Genomic DNA, 27,862 nt, shown 5'->3' with positions numbered 1-27,862 from the left:
GGCTCCAGCAAACCAACTTGGACTGGCGTCTAGCGCATGGTTTACGTGTGCGGGATGTACCGTGTAAAAGTACCAGAGGAACTCAGGGGCGGATCTAGGATTTTTCCAAGGGGGGTTCAATTTTTTCCCACCCTACCCACAATGACGAAATGATGACATACACATGTATAACAAGTTCACACGTTCGCGGTATCCATGGTATCGGTACAGCACCAATCAGTAATAACACAGCCCACATGTCCTGTATATTGCATCCTGTACTTGAACATGCCAGCTGCTATACAAAATTTAATGTAACTTCAGTACCCCTATTTTCAACATTCGGCAGCTAAAACATTATTGAAGATATGTATGATGTGGCACAAGGAAGAAATTTTCAATTTCTTTGCCGCAGAATAGCTGATTGGTACTTTCTCTAGGAGCTCGTCTTTAATAATTGTCCCTAATAATGTACATGTGTACTCCGAGCCGCCCGATGTTGACTCCACTGTAGGTTCCATAAGGCAGGCTTCCTGCATCTTTCGTGTCTCGGTCTTAATTGTCCCCAGTTCGGAGAAATTTTGATTATTGGATGATGGGACGTTGAACTTGAAGATGATTTTCAAAGTTTCGCTCTTTGTTTTACCTTTAACACTAGTGGCTACACTTTTCTTTGGAGTGTCACCAAAATTCAATGGCAGCTGGTCTTGAGCCTGCCTCTGTTAGATGCTTCAACGAACTCTAAAACTCAAAAAGTACGAGCCGCGACGACAATTACAGCACTGCACGGCCACTATTCAGAAACTACAGTCCATTCAGAAAAAGATGATATCCTAGCTTTTGGCCATAAACGGGAGAGGTGGTATTGGCTTCGGCAAGGAACTGAGCGCTATTCAAAGATGAGTACCTACCGGTACTCACGATGCATGAAAGAGCGAGCCTAACAAGTGCCAGCCGGAACGGTTGCCTGAATCAATGCTGTGCACCATGTACCACATGCATCAGAGAAGCAATGGCACACGGCATGACATGTATTGTAGGTGAGGAGAAGAGCAAAAATCGCCCCCCCCCCCCCCAACCACCCTATAAAATGTTTCCGTATTATCTCCATTATAAGCCCCGTGCTTATATTTTTTCAACCAATCCGGGCCCCGGGCTTCTACTAGAGACTGGGCTTCTCCTAGAGGCTGGGCTTATAATTTTTCAATCACCTGGTACATGTACATAATACAGTACATTGCCTATTATTTTTCATTATGTCAATAGCACAAAATTTCCCAGCAGGTACGGGGACAGCAGTTTTGTGCTTCCTGGCACACTAGGCCTGAACTTTAGATTCCGAGGATCACATACGTTTACCACAGCATGTGTTTATGTGATACTGTGCAACGTCAAACATGCATGGACATCCATACAATTCTTCATCATAAGCCCTGCGCTTATATTGAAGACTGCGCTTGTATATCTTCGATGCCCTCTTGGTGTGCGCTTTTAATAGACTGGGCTTCTACAAGAGACTGCGCTTGTAATAGAAATAATACGGTAATAATTCTTCTAAATAGAGGTTGCGACTTCGGCGATGATTTTGTTTACAGTCCATTCAGAAAAAGATGATATCCTAGCTATTGGCCATAAATGGGTCAAATTTTGAGTTTTTGTCACAATTGTTTTGGCAATCCCCCATGGAATGCTCTTCCAATCGTGTTTTTGAAGTCTATTTCTCCAAAGAGCAAGCCATAACAAGAATAAGATTTCGGCCAGGTTTTGCCCCCAGAGCACTGAATTGGGGAAAAACCATGAAAATCAAACCCGTGCACTCCACTTGCAGAACAGTACATTTGCGGTTCAAACCCCAGTTGAGGTACCGTTTTTGGACCCTTTTTCAAGTTTCGAATCTCGCGGCACTGGCAAAATCACCAAACACGGGAGCTCTCCAGAGCCAGCGCTCATCTTTTTCTGAATGGACTGTAGGAATGGGTTTGCTCCCACACTGGCGCTCGCGCTATTCCGCCGACGACTTGACACTTGACTGACTCACGACTGCCATCCAGAGAACACGAGAAGTCCATCGAACCTTCCACTCGGCAAACCTGCAAGAAAGCACCACTCCCTGCTCAATACACAGTGTTTCGGGGAATTCACCTCTCATCAGTTGCGCTTGAGTAGGCTGAGGAAGATTGTGCTTGAAGAGCACCACTTATAATTATAGTGCCGTCCAGGCACAAACATCACCAGGGATACAAATTTACAGAGACCCTCGGTCTCCGTTTCCAGCGACAAACATGGCAGTCGTGAGTCAGTCAAGTGTCAAGTCGTTGGCAGAATAGCGCGAGCTCCAGTGTGGGAGCAAACCCAATCCTAAAATAATAATAATTATTGTCACCGTTGTGGTGATATTATAGCACCTTTCCCTGCATGGGTCTTGGCACTCAGGCTGCTAGTGCTACTGTGCGCACCCTAGGCCCTGCACTGCTGTACCTCTGGCGCCTTGCGCATAACACATTCACATGTCACCTTTCATGCCGCCTTTGCAGCCAGCTTCCCTTTAAAAGCCATTGCGTTTTACTGATGATTCATTCTCATCTTTCGAAGAGTTGGTCTGCCTTGATCAGGACACAACAACCGTAAACATGCATTGAATGTAACTGACTTAATTGTACAATGCATATCCATCCACTGCATGTGCCATACCTACATCGTATAAATAAAACCTTTGTGAAAAAAATAATATGATAATCATATACCAGTTCTAAAAAGGAGTTTATGTAGTTAAGTCAGACGATAGCCCACAACAGATATCAGCGGAACTATTACAGGAGATAAGGGATTAGACTGAGGGAATATGTAGACTGAGGGAATATGTAGACTGAGGGAACATGTAGCAACACGCAATAATTGGACGTCAGTCTTCGTTATTACCCTGTCTTGTAATCACAAGTCACCGATAGCTGTCACAAGGTATACATGTATGGAAGCATGCGGCACAAATAAGCACATACGGTAAAAACACAGGAGCACAGAAAAACACACACACACACACACACACACACACATATGCAATGCATGCATGCATGTACGCAGAGTAGGTTTGCCAGCATCACAGCTAGGGTTGTGAAAGATCAATAGTATCTCCAGCTATCAGGCGCATGAGAATGGTGTGAGTGCCAATTAGCCTCTCCTCCCTCTCTGCATCGCTTGCAGCTACTCTTCTAGCATGCTCCTCTGGATCAATAAGTTCCTAGCGGGAAACGAACCACGCATGCACACATATCCCAGACATCTGTCACTGAAAATAGCTCAGAGCATATAAGACTTATATGTTATAGTCGATTCAGACTACGGCCAAAATCACGTGTGGACTTGAATTTCGATGGTGATGCAGTCGTGTTTCAAAATTTTAAGCACAATCCCTGACCAAATGCGTCTGAGTCGTAGAAACGTGGTCACAGTTGGCTGTAGTCTGAATAGCCTATACGTGCACTGTTGACTGTCTAGTAGTGTCTACCTATGCCCCGTATGGGTTCCTGGGTGCCCGGAACCCCCCCCCTTTTTCGCTCAAAATGCAGGATTTTGCTTCATTTTTTGAAAATTTCCCGGGGGGGGGGAGGCCCCCGGAACCCCCCCCCCCCCCTGAAGGCCACCGGCACACGCGACTGTATAATGTACTGTTGACTGTCTAGTACTAGTAGTGTCTACCTACAGTGTACTGTCCCCACAGGATACCGCGATTCCGCGGCCGCGCAATTTTCCACGTTACTAGCTTTCATCCGCGTTTTCGAGAAATTTTGCACAAAACCTGCGTTATCCATGGGAATGGACAAGAAAATAGTGCATGATGTTGAAAATGCACAACAAAGTTGTACCCGCCCATGAGTTCGAACGACAAAGTTGTATACTTGCATGAAGCTGTACGCTAAAGTTGTACCAATGACAGATAACTCGTGCATAATGACCGCATTTTACCGCAAATTTGCTGCATAATGGCCTGTTTTCGCCCGCATAATTATGCGCATAATTTTATGATTTTGTCGCGTTATTCTGTGGGGACAGAGTGTACATACCCCTGTCCATCACAGCAACACTGCAGAACATACATGCCAAAAACTCACGCAGGTATGCATTCACATACAAATTCGGATACTCACAACCCCCCCCCCCCCCCCCCCACACACACACACATGCTTGCCGCACACACACGCACGCACACACACACACACACACACACGCAATGTATACGCCTGTCGCAAGAGAACCACACAAATCTGCAAATGCACTGGGTGTGCACCCACAGATTTTCTTTTATAGCAAACGATAGCGGATCTGAACCTGAATGAAACAGATCAAGACTAACGTTAGCGCCAGATAACTGTCTAACCCACACAACTGGCGAAGCCATGTGAATTACTTTTCCAACCAGCCTCGGCGACTGAGTACTGGGAACCCAGGGCCAAACAGACATACCGACTGCCTCAGCCATGAAAGCTATATAGCTGAAACCAGTCCAACTTCCAAATACTTCGGCAAGAAGGTAGTCTTCCTACAGGTTACACACACACACACACATACACACATGCGCGCGCACACACCTTTGGACCTTTGGAAAGCCCATCGCCGAAGGCGATGATAGCTATTAGGCGAGGCAGTAGTTCTTGTGTCGGGATAAATCATTCGGACGGCGAAAGTCGGGGCCGCAGACACAGACGAACACTCTTGGTTGGGGCTGGCTTGGTGGCTTCCGACGGCTACGTTCGCGCCAGTCCCTCCGGTCCTGAGCAAGGTGGTACCATTGCGCCTCCGGGATACCGGTCGCACGCAGGTCTGAAGCTGCCACATCTCTCCAACGACGCTTGGGTCCATGGCGGGGCCGCGTGTTAGTGCCCTCCGCAAACAGGATCTGCTTTGGCAACCTGGTGTCGTCCATCCTTGCGAGGTGACCAAGCCATCGCAGGCGATTCGCACGAATGGCCTCCTCCAGCGAGGCTGGCATGCCGCTGCGCTTCGCCAAGTCTTCACTTGACAGGTGTTCCTGCCACTGCTGGTCTCGGGTAACACTCAGGATCGTGCGAACACACTGTCGATGGAACGTGTCCAACCTGCGCAGGAGGGGTGCCTTCAGCGTCCATGTCTCAGAACCATACAGCAGCACTGTAAGGATCACGGCCTGGTAGACCTGACGTCGGATTCCAAGCGATAGACCCGAGTTCCGGAAAATTGGTTGGAGGAGGCTACCAAACGCCCTCGATGCCTTGGCGAGACGAGTTGTGACTTCGGCATCCAGCTCTCCATCGTCGCTGATCGTACTGCCGAGGTAGGTAAAATCGCTCACACACACACACACACACACACACACGCACACAAAGACGCACAAGACGCACCGTCTGCATGAGCAGAATGCCAGCCTTACCTCACCAGACTGCTGTACTTTCCACAAATGTTTTGGAAGATACCAGGCTCCATAGTTGACTTTTCCTCTCGGCTTGTAGTGTTCGCAAGCTTGGTCAGTCTGAAAAAGGAAACACACAAAACACGGGGCTTGTAATCTCAACAGTACGCACGGTGTACTTTGACCAGCGAGGGAGGGTGTTATTGCCAACACCCCGGCACATGAGTGAAAAAAACCTGTGATCTTTTGCTGATGGTAATTTGCCGAAATGTCGATAATGATGCAGTGAACTGAGTTGTGAACTTGCAGTGCCCAGAAAAAGAGCATGTGTGCTCACTACTTCTCTTTGAGTTATGAAGCTGAGGATGCCTCACCTCTATAATACATAAGTGAGGGTGGCGTTCGAAGAAAAAAACTTAGAAAATACAATGCAGGAGCTAGGGAGACGTTTGATGTGAGAGAAAATTGAACTCTTTCCGGAGCAAAACTCAGCAGGCTCAAAGTTATTAGGGCAGGGGCGGTGTAGATGGTCGCAGCGGGGCTGGCAGCATCACATCAGCAGCACTGGCGAGTGGGGGAGGTGATGGAGCAAGATAGTGGGCACAGCGAATATTGAAAACCTGATTTTTAACAGAGCAGTGCCTCAGAGTGTGCAACACCTGATCCAGCTCTGCATAGGGTCTTGGTCGAGCATAATCGGTTCTTTGCGTCACAATACCGTACAGATCTGAGGGGGGCCCGGGGAGTCATGCGGACTGTCTCATCAAAACAACGGTGCCCTGCCTCGAGACCGGCCTTGCGCTGATGTGGAGCGTACACATGACACCAGAAGATCCGACTACGCTCGACCAAGACCTTACGCAGAGCTGGATCAGACGTTGCACACTCCGGGGGGGGGGTATGTACTCTTGCTTCTATACGTGACACCCTTGCATATAAACCTGTGTAGCGCCCGGAGTCGGATAGAACAGGGTGAACGGTGTAACTAAATGGAACGTACTGAGGAAATAGTGCACAGTGATTGAATAGGGCCTACTGATTCAAGTTATAAAGACACAGTGGTCATGCCGGGTGCAGATTGCTCTTCATTGCTAACATTGTAATTCTGTATGCAGCACAACGACACTGGTATTGAGATTTTTATCCTCTGATAATGTCTTACATTATCAGAAATACCTGCTCCCATTTCGAACTGTCGACAAAGTTCCGATTCCATTAGACTTGGAAAAGCCTCCCTGGGTTTTGCTGGCGAACGAGTGTGTCTCCGGCCATGAGTCAAGTCCGGTGGCAGTGCAGTTTCTTGCAGGACAAACAGACCATCTTCTTGCTGAGCAGCAATATACATCATCGTAGAAATAACAGAGAGAGAAATAAATAAGAAGGGAGACCCTGATCGTGCGCGCGCACATGTGTGTGTGTGTGTGTGTGTGTGTGTGTGTGTGTGTGTGTGTGTGTGTGTGTGTGTGTGTGTGTGTGTGTGTGTGTGTGTGTGACAGAGAGAGAGAGAGAGAGAGAGAGACAGAGAGAGAGAGAGACAGAGACAGAGACAGAGAGAGAGAGGCAGAGACAGAGACAGAGATAGCCAGAGAGAGAGAGAGAGAGAGAGAGAGAGAGAGAGAGAGAGAGAGAGAGAGAGAGAGAGAGAGAGAGAGAGAGAGAGAGAGAGAGAGAGAGAGAGAGAGAGAGAGAGAGAGAGAGAGAGAGAGAGAGAGAGAGAGACAGAGAGACAGAGAGACAGAGAGACAGAGACAGAGACAGAGACAGAGACAGAGAGAGAGACAGAGAGAGAGAGAGAGAGAGAGAGAGAGAGAGAGAGAGAGAGAGAGAGAGAGAGAGAGAGAGAGAGAGAGAGAGAGAGACAGAGAGAGACAGAGAGAGACAGAGAGAGACAGAGAGAGACAGAGAGAGAGAGACAGAGACAGAGATAGACAGAGAGAGAGACACAGAGAGAGACACAGAGAGAGACAGAGAGAGACAGAGAGAGACAGAGACAGAGAGAGACAGAGAGAGACAGAGAGAGAGACAGAGCGAGAGAGAGAGAGAGAGAGAGAGAGAGAGAGAGAGAGAGAGAGAGAGAGAGAGAGAGAGAGAGAGAGCGAGAGAGCGAGAGAGAGAGAGAGAGAGAGAGAGAGAGAGAGAGAGAGAGAGAGAGAGAGAGAGAGAGAGAGAGAGAGAGAGAGAGAGAGAGAGAGAGAGAGAGAGAGAGGGAGGGAGGGAGGGAGGGAGGGAGGGAGGGAGAGAGAGAGAGAGAGAGAGAGAGAGAGAGAGAGAGAGAGAGAGAGAGAGAGAGAGGGAGAGAGAGAGACAGAGAGAGAGAGAGACAGAGAGACAGAGACAGAGAGACAGATGACAAATAGGCAGACACACACACAGGCACACAGAGATAGAGATAATGAAAGATTGAGTGGGAGAACCAGTTAAGTAACGTGGCAATCATACTGAGACAGAGAGAACTATACCGAGACAAAGAGACATACATAGACGGAGAAAAGGCACAGATAAACAGAGACGGAGGCACAAACAGAGACACAGAGAGAGAGCTAGCATTATAAATAGCAGTTTCACTAAAAGCACACTTTCAAGCATGCAATGTAACATTCGGCACCTTACGCCTTTTTCAGCCTTTGCCTCTGCAAATAACTTGCACACATCTTCTGGATCAAGTACAGTTTCCTCTTTTACTGTTTTCTGTAGCAAATATCAACAAGAAGAAGCAAAGCATTAGAAACAGATACTGTATAGTATAGTAAAATAGAAGAAAATACTCATGGGAACGAGTTATGAAGCAACTATCCTCGACTGTAACAAGATAATGAGCAGTCAGAAAGTGCGATAACAGGGCACAAAAACTGACGAGCTACTGAGACATTCAACAACCTGAGACCTAGCTCTAACACATCTCCAGTGTGCAAACCAACAGCCTTCCAACTTGGAAGGTTCACAGTTAGGTAAGACCGAAGAGGGGAAGGTGAGCACAGCGAAAATGTGCACAAGCTAAGTCCCACGGCAACAAAGAATGCAGAGTGTTACAGGACGATGACGAGACCAGTTACAATAACATGACAATGCGGTCTAACTACAATTCGAAGCAGCAAAGTAACACACCCCCAACCTGGGTGGGTCAGCAATATCAGAGATAAAGGAAAGGGAAGCTTTGCGAAAACGAATTGTACAAAACTGACACTGGCAATTCTGACCATCCAGTCGCACGCCCGCTCGGGGATAACAATATGAACTGAGATGTTGCGACTTCGGTGGTGGCTGCTCCTAACGCTGGAGCTTGCACTTCCTGCCGATTGACTGACACATAACTGACTAACGACTGCCGCCCGGAGCACACAAAAAGAGCGTCAGAGCGTCTACACTTTTGCCTGGTGCTCACGAAGTGTTTGTCGCACTGGAAACGGAGTTTCACTGTAAGTGGGTATCCCTAGTAATGTTTAGGCTCGGAGAGCACTACATACATGTAGTGCTCTCGAAGCACAACTTTCATTGGCCTACTCAATTTCAACGGATGACAGGTAAATTCTCCGTATGTGTTGAGCAGGGTGTGGTGATTTCTTGCCGGTTTGGGAGTGGATGATCCGATATTCTTCTCATGTGCTCCAGACAGCATTAAATATCAGGCAGTTGGTAGGAAGCACAACCTGGAACATTAGGAGCAGCTACCTTCTTCTCGCAATACCCAGGGTGACAACCCGATATCATTGTATGCACACAATGTGTATTTCGATCCCAGATTCAGAAATTGTACAAGGTCCGTGGTCTCTGCAGTCTGCAACATGCGAACGCGGCTTTGACCTACTGATCCTAAGCGTGGCTCAGGCAAGTGATGTCATATCATCATCGTTATCATAAGCCCACAGCCCGAAGGCCTTTATTGCGCCAGAGGACAAGAGTACGCAACACAGCGCCAGTGAATTCTATCATGGGCAGCTACTAACAACGAAGACATAACCATGCATGTCCCAGGCAAGGCTTTCTCCAACAAGACAACCTCGGTCGACCGCGGGCGTGGTCCCCGGAAACGCAACCTTGGAAAAATAACACCAGCTAAACCATTAGCACATACAAAGTGGCCAAGAAACTGTATTTCCTTTCCCAATATGCCCCATGAGAGTGTGTATAAATGCATGTACATGTATAAATTGGCTCTGCCCAAAGGCAACTGTAACTGACAGCCTCGGGTCCAAACCCACATAATTTAGTGCTACAGTCGCCAGTGCTGCCTCCCTGTACGTTAGGACTCCCTGATGTATCATGCACATACATGTATTATACCCTGTGGTACATGTACAGCAGCGTTTGCAATACTACAACTTGAGAGTATAGACTAGCAACTCCAGTCAATGGGGTTTGCGACGGCAGAACTTAACATCACATGAAAAAAACGCACACAGTATTAATTTTGTGCCCTGTGCATGACAGATACAGGTTGTAAGCAACCCCGGCGCAACCCTGCTTTGGATTCAGCTCTCTAGCGGTCACTTTGCGCTATTTGCCAGCATAATCCATTGAACCATGTCCCGACATGTGAAGTTCTGCTGTCGTAGCACTGGATAAGAGGTTGTACAGGCAATTGCACACTCTTGGGGTTGCGTACTCTTGATGACACTATAACTGTAGCACCTGTACAACACCATAACAAGTATGCGTGTAGTAGTAGCATTGCTACTCACTGGTCCACAGAGGTGCCTGGTACTGTGGTAGAGCCGGGGACGTGACCAAATTAGGGAGATTTTTGTGTTGTGGTTGACCCGATCCTGAATCACCCCCCCCCCCTCCCTCATGTTCGCAAGATGGGGGATACGCACAAACATTACATGATTTTGATAAGAACTTGTTGGAGTTGTCTCACTCAAAACTTTGGAAACATGCACAACTCCGGATCCATTCCAAAATCCACCGTAAAATGTTTCCATGGAAGAGTGTGACAATCATGTTGCAAGATGGTGTACATGCTACCTAAATAGAGGAGCAATTATGTACACCTACTTCTGATTTTAAGACTTTATGTTTTAAAGCCACCAATGCACACATCTGCCCATCAAGATGGTGAGCAGATATCACACCTGTCACACGACATGACTCAGGACCGCCGGAAGGAGTTTTCGATTGGTCTGGTCGTACCAAAGTCTTTCCTACTTTGTGTATAATACGGGGGGGGGGGGGGGGGGGCATATACCCTCATCAGTAGCAAACATGCATTGGTAGCCACAAAGTTGGTTCGGTGATAACCTGACCAACCGGACCGGTGATAACCTGACCAACCAGACCGGTTCCGGCGGGCTTGCCTGTACCCGTAGAAGCCGCCGCATGACAATACAGTGCTACATGTACAACAGGCACTTACCAACTTGTCAGCCCAGTCACACAAACCTTCAGTCACTTTTCTTATTGCACTCTCTGGCTCCTGTGGACAAGAGAACAGCACAGACAACTACATGATGGCGCTAACCAGCTGTGCATGTAATGCCATAATAATGCACTTCAAGACGGTCGTTCACACACCAGCGACTTTCACTGGCAGAACCAAAACTGACACCTACACACACACACACGCACACACACACACGCACACACACGCACATAAACGATTGGTCACGCTGCTGATGAGACCTAAAAAAAGTCGAACAGATAGTTGTTCGGAGACTGAGTGTATATAGCTGTTACAGAGTTAAGACGCTGTTTCTTTCTTTCTTGGGATGATGGCGCGAGCGTAAGGACCACTACGCATACAGATAATAATACTTGAAGTACAATTTAGTAGGTTGAAGTGATGTAGATATGGAGGTGTGGTCCAGGGGAAATCACTGTTACGCAACCGTGTTCAACCTTATGCAACCATGTTCAAACGTGTTCAACCGTGTTCGGCCGTATTCAGCTGTGTTATGACACCCATTCTCATTTCAAGTCAAATGTCACCTATCCAACCATACTGACAGGATCAGGAGATTCACAACAGGGAGTCATAAACCTAGTACCTCCCGTCTTTGTGACAGCCTGACAGGTCACACCTTTTTATATGCAGAATGAGTTCTTCTACTTTCTTGTGCCACATTCAGCATGTCCTTTCCGCCTTTTGCTGTGACTATGCTGCTATATAACCTGTGCAGTGGCTTGAACAAAGTATTCTAAGTCTTCTGATCTGTTACACTGGTAGCACAGAGGATGGTTCTCTTCTACGCGGTCCTAGCACTCTGCAGAATTCTTTGTCCATGCTGCGAAAGAGATCAACAAGCTTTGTCAACTGCTTGAACGGAGAGAGCAGTCTACAGCAAGCCTTCCCGGCGCCATGTCAGCCGGCCCAGTCACCGGTGAAAAAAAAAAAAAAAAAAAACTAAGCGGACAGCCCTCACGATTTACAACAGGGCTGGGAGCTTGGTTTCCCACCTTTTTTCCCAAGCTGATGTGAACCCAGTGGCCACATCAGTGCAGGGCAAGCGAGCGGTAGCCGTCAGCGAGCGCAGTTTTAAATAACGTTGTGAACGCTATGAACGCTGTGAAGGCTGTGAACGCTGAACTTGCCCACCGCTTGGGTCACTGCGGCCTAAAAACCCGGCCGCAGGCGCTTGGCTCTGGGCGGCGCTGGCCTCTTGGTATCAGCGCCTCGCTCCGGGCACGGCTGCACCGCACGTCCGCCGCGCCCTTGGACTTTCTATATGAAGTAGGCGGTACGACAAGCTTGGGTCGACAGTAACGGCGCCAACCGCGCCTCCCTCCGGGCCGTTGTGGGTTGTCCATCCCACGGCCCTTGGACTTTCTTTCAGAGGTGGGCGGTACGACAAGCTTGGTTCATCATATAACGGCGCCAACCGCGCCTCCCTCCGGGCCGTTGTGGGTTGTCCATCCCACGGCCCTTGGACTATCTGATGATAGTAGGCGGTACGACAAGCTTGGTTCGCTCATAACGGCGCCAACCGCGCCTCCCTCCGGGCCGTTGTGGGTTGTCCATCCCACGGCCCTTGGACTATCTGAGGATAGAGGGCGGTACGACAAGCTTGGTTCGCTCATAACGGCGCCAACCGCGCCTCCCTCCGGGCCGTTAGGTCCGCTCGCCTCCGGCCCTTGAATTATCTGACGATAGTAGGCGGTACGACAAGCTTGGTTCGCTCATAACGGCGCCAACCGCGCCTCCCTCCGGGCCGTTAGGTCCGCCCGCCTCCGGCCCTTGGATTTTCGATCGAAGATCGGTTAGAACGACAAGCTTGGGTCGACAGTAACGGCGCCAACCGCGCCTCCCCCGGGCCGTTGTGGGTTGTTCATCCCACGGCCCTCTTATTCCCAGACTGTAGTTGTCTTAGCCGACAGGCTGGGGTGCCCACCACTTGGCCTTGCCCACCGCTTGGCCTGAGGTAGTCCTTCTGACCTTCGTTCTTAAAGGTCGCTGCCGCCGAGGTCGTTGCCGTCAGACCCTTCACCTTTGTCTCTTGGACCACTAAAGAGAGAATGAGCTTGGCTCGCTCGTAACGGCGCCAACCGCGCCTCCCCCGGGCCGTTAGGTCTACTCACCTCCGGCCCTCTTATTTCCAGACCCTAGTTGATTTAACCTAGGGGCTGGGGACGCTTGGCCCTATCCTGTTTCTTTCTGACCCTCGTTCTCAGTGGTCGCTGCCGGGGGAAACCCTTCAGCCTTAGAGGTCGCTGCCGGAGAAAGCAGTAAAAAGCACCCAAGCCTCCGCTAACCAGCTGGGCAAGCCCAATCCTGCTGCCACCCGCGATAGAAGCCTGAAGTAACCGGGGCCAGTAAACAGACCCTACTAGCGAACCACCAGCCCCTCAATAGGGACAGCCAAGGGAGCAAATAGAAGCCTAGCCCTCTCTGAACCCCCAAAAGAAGGCACCCGGAGTCAAAAAGGACAAAATAGATGCGGCCTACAAAGGTAGCAGCCAACAAGGGATGAAGCCGCCTGTACAGCCACTCAGAGAAGCCTGTGCCCTAGAAGCAGAGGCACAACCAAAGAGAAAAGAGCTAAGACCGCCGGAAGCAGTAAAAAGCACCCAAGCCTCTGCTAACTAGCTGGGAAAGCCCAATCCTGCTGCCCCCCAGAGAAAGATACAACTGGCTGTGGAAGACAAACAGGTGCTGCTCAGTGACAGTACGGCTAAGAGCAAAAGACATGAAAGGCCTGGGCAACTCTAAACCCCTGCCATTACTACCAGTAGAAAGCCCATTCCTGCTGCCCCCCAGAGAAGGTCAACTCTGAATCCCTGCCATTGCCACCAGTAGAAAGCCCCAAAGAGATGAAAGGCCTAGACACCAGGAGAAAGCCACAAGACGCTTTGCACCCAGCCAAAGGAAAAGCTGCCCCCTGCTAGCCATAGCCAAAGGCGTCAACAAGATTCCCAAACCCGCCGGAGAAAAGGAAAAGCTGCCCCCTGCTAGCCACAGCCAAAAAGCTCAGAGCTACCGGAGAAAACGAAAAACTGCACTAGCCACAACCAAAAGGTGCCATCACCTCACAAACAGCTCACAAGGCAGCCTATAAACCAAACAGGCATGAAGGTGTGATTTGCCCCACATAGCGCACCGGCCCCTGCTATAGAAAGCCAGGTCGGTGAACAAAAGCAAGGGAGTTCAGACGACCGGGTATGGCATCTACCTTAACACCACAAGTGGGTAAGGAAAGAGTGCAGAACGTCCGCACTAGTAACCAACCTGCGGCAGAGTACGCCAACAGGCAAATAGAGGAGCAGATACGCCAAGACGTCCAGCATACGTTAAGGCACCGCCAAGCTTCAGCGGCGACTCGGCACAGTTCAAGGACTGGGCATTTGCTATGGACCTGGCCATACGGTCACTGGATCTGCAGTCTGCCAGTGCTACGAAGGAGATCAACAAGTCTGCCAGTGATTACCGTTATGCCACAGGTTTCCTGGAGGGAAATGTCAGATTGTGGGTTATCTCCTCTCTGGAGGCAAATGTCCAGTTCAACGACTGGCCTGTGCTCTGATCGCCAATGTCTACGGTCCGCAACACGACAAGGAGCAAGTGCGCATGTCCTTGTCCAACGTTCAGCAGGCCGGTGATTTGGTGGAATACACCAGCCGATTCTCGCCCCTGAGTCTACAAGTCCCCGAACTCGACGAACGATCGAGGGGTGTGCTCTTCGTCAACGGTTTAGCGCCAGAGCTTTGCAGCAGGGTCCTTCGAGAGCATCCGGAGAACTTGTCACAAGCTAGAAGAGCAACAGAACCGGGGATCCGGAGCTCAGGATGACGGGAAGCCATATGGCTGTTGCTTGGAGGAGAACGCCAGCAGCCAGCCGACAAAGCGCACCAGCTCATCAACATCGCAATCAAGGCCAACATCAAGTCGGGTTCACGCAGGTGTCTGCGAAATAACGCGAGAAATGCTTTCAAGAGAGGTTGTGTTTACGATGCCAGAAATCCGGGACACATCACGAGGGAATGCAGCCAGTTACGTGGCAGCAGTGCACAGCCTTCCCTAAACGCTGGTTGTCAGTACAGCGAGGGGTGCGCCTACTGACAACAACGGCCACACCTGTCTCGTCGCATCTGGTTGTTCTCCGTAATCGGTTCAGTATCCTGGAACTCCAGGACACGGATAATGTCAGTCAAGTGCACCAAGAGGAGAATAGTATATCTGAGCCAGCAGTGGAGGCACTTCAACCGGCAAGGTGTGTGTGTGAAAGCTGGAAGCGGGTCTATTGCAATCTTCCGCGAGCATGACCTTCCTCATCTGGAGGGAAGGATCAATGGTCGTCGCGCAGTCATGTTAATTGATTCCGGCTCTACACATGACTTCATATCTGAGGCGTTAGACCAGAAGTACAGCCTCCCCACAGACAAGTCTGAAAACATGCTGAAAGTCAAGCTGGCTGATGGTTCAACCAGTTCCCGGCCAATGCAGACGTTGGGCTCGCTAAATGTGGTCGTCAAGGACTTTAGCGATGTGCAGGATTTCACTGTGTTCCCATTGTCCCGCTACGATGTCATCTTAGGAAAGCTATGGCTAACTCGACACAACCCTGAAGCGAACTATCGAACTAATGAAGTTACGTTGCGTTGGCTTGAACAAAGTATTCTACTTCAAGAAGTCTCCTGATCTCTTACAGTCTTTGCGTGTCGGATCTCACACGTGCTCAGAACACTAGCGAGCGGATAGGTGGCATTCGACTGTAACAGTTACTTGAAGTAGATTTCATAATACAGTAAAACCTGTAAAGACCACCGTGACTAGCGACCAGCCTGGTACTAGAGGCCACTTCGCCAGGCACGGAACGGTCTCACATTTATGTATGGCTGTGCGGTGCAAACCTCTAACTAAGGACCACCTGCCACTAAAGACCGCTTTCTCTGGCCCCAAGGGGTGGTCTTTAGTCACAGGTTTTACTGTACTGCCTTCATGGAATACCAACCGAAGGGTAAGCCATGCCTCATTCCCATACAACCGAAGGGTAAGCCATGCCTCATTCCCATACCAACCGAAGGGTAAGCCATGCCTCATTCCCATACCAACCGAAGGGTAAGCCATGCCTCATTCCCATAGAACCGAAGGGTAAGCCATGCCTCATTCCCATACAACCGAAGGGTAAGCCATGCCTCATTCCCATACAACCGAAGGGTAAGCCATGCCTCATTCCCATACAACCGAAGGGTAAGCCATGCCTCATTCCCATACAACCGAAGGGTAAGCCATGCCTCATTCCCATAGAACTGAAGGGTAAGCCATGCCTCATTCCCATAGAACCGAAGGGTAAGCCATGCCTCATTCCCATACAACCGAAGGGTAAGCCATGCCTCATTCCCATACAACCGAAGGGTAAGCCATGCCTCATTCCCATACCAACCGAAGGGTAAGCCATGCCTCATTCCCATACCAACCGAAGGGTAAGCCATGCCTCATTCCCATAGAACCGAAGGGTAAGCCATGCCTCATTCCCATACAACCGAAGGGTAAGCCATGCCTCATTCCCATACAACCGAAGGGTAAGCCATGCCTCATTCCCATACAACCGAAGGGTAAGCCATGCCTCATTCCCATACAACCGAAGGGTAAGCCATGCCTCATTCCCATAGAACCGAAGGGTAAGCCATGCCTCATTCCCATACAACCGAAGGGTAAGCCATGCCTCATTCCCATACAACCGAAGGGTAAGCCATGCCTCATTCCCATACAACCGAAGGGTAAGCCATGCCTCATTCCCATAGAACCGAAGGGTAAGCCATGCCTCATTCCCATAGAACCGAAGGGTAAGCCATGCCTCATTCCCATACAACCGAAGGGTAAGCCATGCCTCATTCCCATACAACCGAAGGGTAAGCCATGCCTCATTCCCATACCAACCGAAGGGTAAGCCATGCCTCATTCCCATAGCACACATTGCAGACTGGTACACATACTTCCTGTAGTTCATTAAAATTGTCGCTGTTTGCATCATATGTTGCTCATAGAACTGGGGAGGTACACACACACCTTTACATACACATCCACACACAGCGGCGGATCCAGAGTTCAGCTGAGGGGAGGGCGCGGGTAATATTCATGAAAGGGAACCTATGCGGCACCTGTATTTTGTACACATTACGACATAGCGGCTATTTTACGTCATAGGCTTAGCGGTTATGTAGAATTACTATTTTAGCACATGCACTCACTCCCACTTTTTCAACCACTTCATTGAGGACTCTGGCTGTAGTAGAACATAACGTTAGCAGCACTACATTGAATTGTGTAAAGATAGTGCTTCAAAGCTCAAGACCTGCTGAGATCGAGAACAATGGCAAAATAATAAAATATACGATTACTTGGATGGCCATGTCCAGCAGTAAGAATGGATGATGAGGTATTCACCTCGGGTTGATCCTTGTCGATGCAATGTAGGAAACGGGACGCACGGCGCACAAAAAACGCCTTCCTCGCCAGCCTTTCCGGAATAGGCAAGCCACTCAAACCACTTCAGTAGCAGCGAGCGAGTGGAAGTACCGGTCTTTCGGCGGCTGTCGGGATAATCCCTAGATATAGTAGATGGCAACACCGTCTGCTTATCAGGCTTCCGGTTCCCAAGTTAAGTATGTTGCGCTTTTCTGCATCGCTGAGAGTTGCACCGCCAATAGCTGCATCAACAGCATCCGAGTAACTTCGCTGCGTAGCAGTGCCACCAGCCACATTCGTGACAGTCACAACGTCGTCATCTGCGATAGTTTCAACAGGTAAACGCTCCTGACTCGCATCACTACTACTGACAGTCCCACCATCGTCGTCAGAATCTACTTCGGATTCCATTTGGGGAAGATCAGAGTCTGAGCAGACCTCGATCTCAGGATCTTCGGGGTGGTCCGAATTCTCCTCCAAAGACGGATCGCTCGACTGAGCAGCTGACGAAGCGCAAGTTCGCTTTGCGAAAAATCCGTGGAGAGTTTGTAGGCTCCCTAGCCGCTTGGGCGGGCGGTGCGCCATCCCCTTCACCGACTTAGCTGTACAAGTTCGTCAACTGAACACTAATTTCAAAACTAAAAGTCAACCAAAGTCTAAGAGAACAACTACTCCGTGTTCAGAAGAACTTTCTTATCTGACACTAGAAACTACTTGTCACAGCATGTGCAAACACTTGCGCAACTGCCCATGTGCATGCACTAAAAAAAATCGAACTGTTTGAGGGGAGGGCGCGCGTCCACCGCGCCCTCCCCTAGATCCGCCACTGACACACATCCACACACACGCAGACACACACACACACACACACACACACACACACACACACACACACACATGCACACACACACACACCTTTACACACACATCCACACACACACACACACACACACGCAGACACACACACACACACACACACACACACACACACACACACACACACGCAGACACACACACACACACACAACAATTAACATGAGTACTAAAAAAAGTTAGGCACTCTGAAGTGGGTGATTGTCAAAGCTGTCAAGCAAGCAACAATTGCAGTATTGCCTACCTCAAAAATCTCAAGCATGGCATCTTTCTGGCTTGGGTGATATACTGTGCTCTGGTTTGCTCGTTGCTGGGAAGATCGGTTGATGCGAGGTAGAGTACCGGGTGATGGAGATCGATAACTTGGCAAGGTAGCGCTGTATGTCCAACATAATGCACACCACATAATGATGATTCTAGGAATCCACAATTACAGGTTTTCAGCATTTGCTACCGCTATGTACGTTTGATTGGTGTTTACAACCAATGTGTCTCTACACAATACAAATCTGATCATGTAATATCAGCCTGCTGTAAACAAGCAGTATGTACTACTGACTACTGAGTCCACAGTGCTCAATGCCTGCAGACAGAGCTTGGGGGAGCACGCCAGATGCATGGGATGACTATTTTCAGGCATTAATTAAAAGGGGAAGTTCACCCTAAAATGAAAACTTCACAACTGGTAGCGGAAATGCACTGATTCCAATGGTGAAGGTCCCAGTTTGATCGGAGCAGCCTTTTCCGAGTTGAAACAGCTTGAAGTTTTCACTAAATTTGGTGAAATCATGATGACGTCAGTAACTTGCCCATAATAGGCCATCTCTGTGACATCAGAGAGATAGACTTTGTATGGGAGTACTTAGATGGGGAATAACCAATTTCTTTCACAAACTTATTGCTAGAGAAATTTCCAGTCATGACACTGGTAGCGTGCCATATGTCCCATAACGAAGTTTGAAAAACACCGACTTCTTTGGGATGTTGGAGAGCCAAAAAGCTGCTATTTAGCCTTTCTGTGTGCAGTACAAATTGTATTTGGAACACGTGATGTGAGTTTTTTCGCCATTGGAGACCATGTCACATGATGCAGAGTTGCACACTCTTTTTGGGAGCTCATTTACTCTTCTCATTACTTTACAAACCAACCTCTTCTTTATCACTGGGGATTCTGTTTACCGTATTTTTCGGAGTATAGTGCGCACCTCTGTATAACGCGTACCCCCAATCTTCATTGGCGGTGCGCACTTCAATCTGCATTGAAGTACATGCATTTCATATTCGGAGCATAGTGCGCACCTGCGATTTAGGGCCTAAAATAGCACATCTAAAGTGCGCACTATACTCCGGAAAATACGGTATTGTACAAAAAGGCTTCATAGCATGTACTCGTACACGATAGAATTTATTCTTACATCTGAGACATTATTATGATATGAAAAAGCCTACCTTGGAAGACCAGTGCTAATATGGTCACTTGGTATCACACCAGTTGGTGCCTTACTCCCTCTGTGGAGTCTGGCACTACTGCGCTTGGCACTCGGTGTTGATTGTGAGCGAGTATGATGCCCTTCTGGCAGATCAGAGCTCGTGCCACCCACTCGGTCACCTTCCAATACTCTTATCAACTTCTCCTTCTATCATGTGCAAACCATCATATAAACACATGTGCAAACATCCACGGCACACACACGCACACACACACACACACACACACACACACATACACACACACACACACACACACACACATACACACACACACACACACACACAAATCACCTTATTCCCCTCGGTGGATTAACTATACGTGTACGGGGCGCTGTTTGTCTCATGTTTTGTCGCTTCCTGTACTGTTCATTCCAGTACTACACATCTCGTCACTACTGGCCTCCACCCAGACCCGTTGCATAGATGTCACTACTGGCCTCCACCCAGACCCGTTGCATAGATGTCACTACTGGCCTCCACCCAGACCCGTTGCATAGATGTCACTACTGGCCTCCACCCAGACCCGTTGCATAGATGTCACTACTGGCCTCCACCCAGACCCGTTGCATAGATGTCACTACTGGCCTCCACCCAGACCCGTTGCATAGATGTCACTACTGGCCTCCACCCAGACCCGTTGCATAGATGTCACTACTGGCCTCCACCCAGACCCGTTGCATAGATGTCACTACTGGCCTCCACCCAGACCTGTTGCATAGATGTCACTACTGGCCTCCACCCAGACCCGTTGCATAGATGTCACTACTGGCCTCCACCCAGACCCGTTGCATAGATGTCACTACTGGCCTCCACCCAGACCCGTTGCATAGATGTCACTACTGGCCTCCACCCAGACCCGTTGCATAGATCATCATCCAATGCTACTGTTAGCTACTTTAATCTCCTTCGTTAAATGTTGGGGGGGGGGGGAGAAATTTAGCCCCGCATTTGACGCTGAAAATCAATCAGTGCATGGCAAACCTCCAACCAGGTAGTGGTAATATTTACTACTTCCTGCTTACAACTAATGATGAGCTTAGCCCTGGATGCAGCTTTCTCCAAAATTATCACACTCTCCATCGAACTTTCAAAGTCAGATTTCTGGACCCTTTTTCTCTTCGTCGTGTTCGATAGTGCAGCAAGGCATCCTTGATCAAACGTACCCCATCTTCCCACAAACACCGCAAACTCCACTTCAACGTTACTGTCACTGTTATGCTGCTGTACCGTAGCCACTTGAAACACATGAAAGAATCTTCCTTGCTTTTCCACAACCTCCAATGCGAACACTCAACCGTCAGAACTTCATGTACCGGTACATGTACTTTTTCAAGTACATTATACAAAACAAAGCGAACAAACTGCTACGCCTGATGTGTGTTTTCAATGGACTGTGCTGCTACTTCTACCCATGGCGTGTTTGTAGGACTCTTTGCTTCTAACAAAACACGTGGAGTGCGATACAAATCATGTGCTGAGTCTGCTGAGGTCTGACGTAATGCTACACAATGGTAGGTACGAAGCGGAGGTGCAACTGACTAGAAGTTTCATTGCAAAATGGCCAATCATCAGACAAATTACTCAACTGCACTAGTACAATACCTACTACTTCCTGGCTGAACAACACGGTTTGCTACAGTGCGCGATGTGCAGAGGTGCACATGTGATCAGCGCTCCGCGTAAAACGGTCTCTCTCGAACCAGCTGCGGACCAGTGTCCACGATCGAAATTTGTGAGGGGGGGGGGGGGTGTCTTTGGCACCCAAAGCACCCCCCCCCCCCTGCCTACGCCCCTGCAACTTGAGTACTTCAAGTAGTCATTATCAAAGTTGCTGACCTACACTACAGTATCAGGCTAGATGGTAGCACTGACATGTAGCTGTAGGTATCAATGTGAAGTGAAGTACATGAGTCGTCCTACCAATCGGTTCTAGTTTCATGCAGCACAGCTTCACGGTCTCTGTGTATTCTGATGAACCTAGTATTGAAAGGCTGAAAGGCATGACTGGCAAGAGAAGAGAAAGAATGCGAAAATGACTCACTTACCATCTCTGGCGTCAGATTGATATCAATATTTTGCCATGCGATTGGTTGACGCTGTGCTATAACCTTGTCTTCATGGTGCTGTGCTCGTTGCAATCCACGTGCTCTGCTTGGAAGCACTTTACTAAAGGCAAAGACACCAAAAAAGACAAGTTACCCTAATTTAGGCTGACTGTTGTAGTGGTTAATTCCTTGTGCTGATGTAGTAGAAGTACTTGTACGTACCTAGTATTCCGACTTTGTGCCGGCCACTTCCATGGAAGGTAAGCTGGTCAGCTGAGCGGCCAAAGTCAAAAAGAACGATCCGAGCAAGCACCAACAACTTGTCCAGTGTCGCACACACACGTGCGTGCATGCGTGAGAGAGAGAGAGAGACAGTGTATGTGTGAGTGTGTGTGCCTGTGTGTCTGTGCATGTGTGGGTGAGCATGTATTGTGTTGGTCAAATCTGAGTCAGTTGGTCACTTTGTGCATGACCAAACCTTAGAACAATAAGGGACTGATTGACTATGTTGGCTATAACAGGTAATTATTTAGTCCATACTTATAGGTGAGTGTGTAGCAGGGAGGTCCGTATGGCTTGTTAGTGCCTGTCTGGTTAGCCTCAGCGCCGTAGGCCTGAGGGCTAACATGGAGGGTGCAACCAAACCATACGCCCTGACTTGCCATGATTTCACTCTTTTAGAACGAGGTTATTATTTCCCTCGCATAGAAGCTGACCAAGCAGATATCTTTTTCAAACAAGGTTAGGATAATCTTTACCAATTTGAGTTGAGTTGTAACAAGTAGAACACATTTTCTTGTACATGTACAGTCAATTTTGAGTATAACGACACTCGGCGGCGGGGCATCAGAAAAGTGTCCTTATTCGCGAAGTGTCCTTATACCCGAAGTCTCATTATATCATTATATGTATTACAGTTAGATGGGACTTTGCTCTATGGAAATTCTGTCGTTATTCGCGAATTGTGGTTATATCCGTAGTTGTTATTAGCGGAGTTGACTGTATACCGTTATCTGTGCATGTATATTGTGTAGTATTGTTGTTTTCATACGTGGGGAAATATTCGAGCAAATGAAATGCAGCACTCTTGTTGTGAACTTGTTTTTTATTGATAGCTTATGAATCGAGCTATTTAGGGGCCTTGAATTTCCCCTTTTATTACGTATAGTGAGCTCGATCTTGGGTTGTTTTTATAGGATTCAGCCAGCTGAGGACAAAGGGAAATCGTACATCGAAAGCTTACGGGAGCCAATTACTGTACACATTGTTCAAATGCGTAGCTTTTGGTTGTACACTGTACAGCTTTTGCAGAGTTCACTTCAGGATCTACAAGTACACTGTACTATATTGTAGCATACACATACTTGTGCGCACATGTTCAGAGAAAATTCAGTGGGCTTTAAACTAATACAAGGCCCTGAACGCGTCATCAAAGAGGAGTAAAATACTATTGAGCGGTCTCTAAACTCTGCTAAGGCCCTTGCCGGGAACGTCGCAATCGGCCGTCTCCTAGACAGCAAGACAGACCTCGTTCTAAACACTGATAGTGAACTATCTGTGATTTGTCCAATAGGCTCACACATGCATGTAATTCTTCTAACATGAAAGTTAGTCTTATGAGTGATCTTTAATCGCAATGAGGATCCTCAATCAGGAACTTCACAATTAGGATCTCCTGCGTGTTTCCTCTGCCTTTGCAAAACTTACTCATTCGGAAGTTTGCTTGGTGCCCCTGACAATGGATATCCGTGTGGCACTGTTCTATTATCTTGTGACATTCTCCTATGCCGTGATTCAATTTGCTCAGCGTGTCGAGCTGTGTCCATGCCAGACACTCTTGCTGCTGGATTTGCCGCTGACACGTGACGCTGGTTAGCTTTGGCACTTTGCACAGGTTTATCCTGACGATGTTTCTGTTGTTGCAGCTGCTGACGTTGTCCCAGTGATGTTTGAGATGAAGATGAAGATAGGAGGACAGGACCCATTTCTTTCTTTTTCTGCAGATTGGACAGGAAGAACCTTGAATAGAACATAAATTCTCTTTGCAAGGAAGTTGGTACCCCCACATTCCTTACAAAATTATCGCAGAGGTCGCTACCACTATTTCATTCTCTGCACTTGTGTGTGTGTGTGTGGGTGTGTGTGCGCGTGCACGCGTTTCATGGCTGGTAACCTAATCGGCGTAGCAGTGTTTTAATTTCCCAGCCGTGCATCCGTCTTCTGCAACACTGGCACCTGTTACTGACACGAACGCACAACCCACCGTAACCCTTTTCAAGTAGGTATGGTCTGAGAACTTAGGCTATTGGGGAGGGAAACAGTGTGGTAAGAGGACCACTGGTATTTGGCATCCGTGTTGGCCTAATCAGTACAGTATTGCCCGACAAAGAGAGGGGTGATGTGTTTGAGTCACGCCTGTGAATATCTTCTTTTGCACCAAATGTCACCAGTGCTGGCTATTCCTACGCTAGAACAAGACTACTACATGCCTGCACCTTGTAAAGCAGTTTGAGTTTAGGATGAGGATGAGGGTGATGATCAGGTCTGAAGTCATCTATCGTGTCATTGACAAACGTCCACTGCTTTGCGTCCATAGCTGGTTGCGAGTCAAGATATTTTGTTCTGAGACGTTCTCTATACCTGTAGGAAAAGGAAATCAAAGACGAAGGAGGGCAAAGGCGAAGGAGAGCATAGGTGTAAGGAATTAAAGAGGCCACCATACATGAAACTATAGCACACTACCTAGAATGATGTATATTTTGCAGAGGATAGCGGCATCCAGCTTTCAACTCCAAACAGTAGCTTGAGTTTGTCGAGGACCACATTCCTGCAAAGCAATGTAAAACCTTGCCATTTCGGCCACTGGCTGCAATGCAGCCATCCCTACAATCTTATCAGAATCCAAATGGCCGGACAGTTGCTCGAAAGGCATGAGAGCTACTTTCGCATCAGCTTTTTAATCTCCTAACTAGTTAATACTAGGGCTGAGTCGGGTAGCATTTTCTTCGGGTTTCGGGTCCGGGTAGTTTTCCACGGGTAGCACGGGTACCCGATCGGGTAATGTTTCCATGGTAAGACCACAATGCACACCGGCCCCTTCCCTTACAAACTGGGTAGACATGCGTGAGTTATGTGTACACATGCACTGTAGACTTCTCTCTCTCTCTTTCTACATGATGTCATCTGTGACTTCGGGTTTTCGGGTAAGATTCAGTACCCGTCTACCCGAGGTCCTCACGGGTAGCACGGGTACCCGACTACCCGTGCACACCACTAGTTAATACGGACAAGAGCTGATTTCACAAGGACTCTGATGTCCCTACATCGGTGAACCAAACATTCCTTGATCCAAACATGCAAATCCTGGCACTTGGCCCTGGACATGGAGACTAAGAGTACACTGTACCATGAAACTCCCTCTGCAGCTCACCTCAAAGAGTGAAGTCACGTCCCCTTAGACGTAAGTAAATAAATACATGTATTTACTTAGAGACGTCTAACAGGCGTTTCTGGTGGGTGGGTTCGCCTGCAATGCGTTTCAAAAAAATACATTTCGGAGTGCATGCATACCATACAGCGCGTGTACATGTACATGATGTGGCACTGCTAAAGCTAGTACAGGTAGGCGTTGAGATGCACTACACTGCACGCGTCACGGCGGAGTAGACAGGGACACATACTATCAATGATATACTCCGTACTCCCAGAAACGACTTGTAGGTGTGATTTGGTTCGTTATAAACGAAAACTGTACGCAATAAAGGGTCAATTTCGTATTGGTTCAAACAGGGACCTGGACAAGTGTTCGCTATATCACGAAATTCGCTATATGCAAGTTCATAATACATGTACGTGCAGTCGACTGTACTGTGTATGCATGGTGTGTATGCACGGTGTGCATAGAATGCTGTTTATTATGAGTGGTATTAGAGAGGTTCCGCATAACGTAATTACGTTAGTAAAAAACGTAGTCGATCTACGGAAAGTCTTACGTAAACTGCATGCGAATCTGCGTTCCGCCATACGGAGTTTTCAAATCACGTAGCTGCCCTTGGCAACTCCGAACGCGGCAGTGTACGACCAGATCGACGTGGGGAGAGAGTCATAAATTTGTACCCCAATCCACTTACGGACCAGCTACGTTATCAGAGCCCTATCTACGTACTCTACGTAGACAACTTTCCGTAAGTAGAGTGCAAACTCGCGAATTCACGGGTTTTCCCCGCCCACTAACGTAAAGTTGCTCAACTTTACGTAGTGCGGAACCTCTCTAATATCTTCATTGGGGGGGGGGGGGGGGGCGTTTATGGGGGTGGGTGGGTGGGTCAAGAAAGAAACACCTGTTAGACGTCCAAGTCTAAGTAAATACATGTATTTACGGACGGCCCCTTACCTGACGAAAACTCATTCACTTCCCAAGAGGGTTTTCCCCTAAGCTCCCAGTGGAAACTCTGCATATGCGCATGGTCATGCCCTCAGGCTCAAAGTGCGAATATGGCAAAAAGACTAAAGAATAGTTGAACCCTCAACAATTAATAGTCAACAGTGTAAAACTGAGACAGGTAGATTTTCGCTTGAGAACAACTTGTATTGATAACTCAATAGGATAAATTTGTGTCTATTTACTGGGTATAACATATGGATACAGGGAATTTTCTAGAACCGCCCCAACCGGTTTTCGACCGGTTGAAAAGTTACAAATCAGTTCCAACCGCCCGTACTTTTCTGTGGGTGAATGGAGCTGTGAATGGTCAAACGCTTTTTTCTGGACGGATACTTCCAGCGAAGCCGCGTGGGCTGGTACTAGGGTCACGAGTTTGTACGGTTTGCACCAAGAAATCTGTAAAATTGCTGTCGAGTGCCATATTTGGGTTGTATTTTGAAAATTTTTACGGGGGGGCCCCGGACTCTTCATTGGACCGTAACCGGTTGGAAATTCGTCCTAGAATATACCCTGGCCTGGATCATAGGAAGAACTCCCGTTATTGCAAACAAATACCATCGGTCTTTTGGTATTCAGCCTAAAGAGGTTTGACTACTCAATTCCATACCATGGGTGCTGGGACTTTTTCTGGCCTTCTCCTTTTAGCGTGTCGACCAAGAACAGGTCGTACTTGTCAGCCATTCTTTCTGCCGCAGTGCTGGTGCACTCCAAACAGCTGTAGGCAGGATTTCAGATCTGTTGATTTGAACTATCTTCGCTGGCGGATAGTGTACATTAGAGCAGTAAATACTATGGAGTTTTCTCCTCGTCTCTGGTGACCTGGTGACCTCGCGTTAGATCCCAATGCTGTGCTGTTGATCTGCTGAACACGCGAGTAGATCTACTCTGGTATCACTCATATCCAGGCGAATCGGTATGTCGGTGACATAGCTCTGGGCTACAAATAAGACCAGAGAAAAGCATATAGGCTAAATCCCCGTAGATCTACGGCCGTGCAGGCACATAGAATATGAAGACTGGGCGCGAAGCTGGCAAGATGATGGTGAAGGTGACCTATCGAGTAGACCTACTGGTACTAGATCCACGAGTATAGACACTAAAGTAAAGGACGCTAAAAGTCCAAGGACGTGCAAGCAATCTTTGAAAGATAAATTCAGTAACTGCTGCAGAACTGCAAGTGCTAGCGATACTAGAATATACTAGCGCCTGCCGTCTGCAAGCATAATCAGCTGATTTTTCGAACTTTTGATGTCACTTCGCAGCTGCCTGAGCTGTATGCATCAAACTCCAACAAGTAGTTGCAAGTCCAATCTTCGCTTGGTAACCAGGTACTGGTTGCTGGGTAACTGTTGTGTGTGTGTGCGAGGCGGGGGGGGGGGGGGGGGCAGCATACTCTGTCTGTACTCTCTAGACTGACTAGTGATAGTACTTAGTAATAGTAGTGTAGGCTGTAGCGTAGACTAGTGTGGCTACTCACTAGTACTACTAGTCACTACTAGTACTAGTACTAGTAGTAGTAGATCTACTACTAGTACTAGTCTAGTACTAGTACTGACACTAGTCTACAGAGTATGCTGCCCCCCCCCCCCCCCCCCGCCTCGCACACACACACAACAGTTACCCAGCAACCAGTAGCAGTAGCAGCAACCGGCAGTAACCTGGTTACCAAGCGAAGATTGGACTTGGAGTTGGACTTGTTGGAGTTTGACTTTGACTAGTTTGAGGCAAGCATAGTGCATACAGCTCAGGCAGCTGCGAAGTGACATCAAAAGTTCGAAAAAATTAATCAGCCTTGAACTTTGAATGGG

The 27,862-nt window shown here is 48.3% G+C and overlaps 1 protein-coding gene across 1 annotated transcript; it reads right to left on the bottom strand.

The window, feature by feature from the left end:
• Positions 1-2,662: 2,662 nt before the first annotated feature.
• LOC135817609 (uncharacterized) lies at positions 2,663-27,239 on the bottom strand. The gene is made up of 11 exons (XM_065330828.1): positions 26,662-27,239; positions 24,106-24,250; positions 23,318-23,607; positions 21,611-21,731; positions 19,524-19,711; positions 18,319-18,451; positions 10,716-10,775; positions 7,973-8,050; positions 6,525-6,689; positions 5,384-5,482; positions 2,663-3,217 (listed from the first exon to the last, which is right to left on the bottom strand). The coding sequence occupies exons 1-11, from the start codon at positions 26,733-26,735 to the stop codon at positions 3,083-3,085; spliced, it is 1,488 nt and encodes a 495-aa protein (XP_065186900.1). The 5' UTR covers positions 26,736-27,239; the 3' UTR covers positions 2,663-3,082.
• Positions 27,240-27,862: the final 623 nt, after the last annotated feature.

The sequence above is a fragment of the Sycon ciliatum genome, chromosome 5 (genome assembly GCF_964019385.1).
Source record: "Sycon ciliatum chromosome 5, ocSycCili1.1, whole genome shotgun sequence".
In the NCBI taxonomy this organism is placed as follows: Eukaryota; Metazoa; Porifera; class Calcarea; order Leucosolenida; family Sycettidae; genus Sycon; species Sycon ciliatum.
The sequence above is the reverse complement of the archived record's forward strand: the minus strand, read 5'-3'. Positions and strand labels throughout refer to the sequence as shown.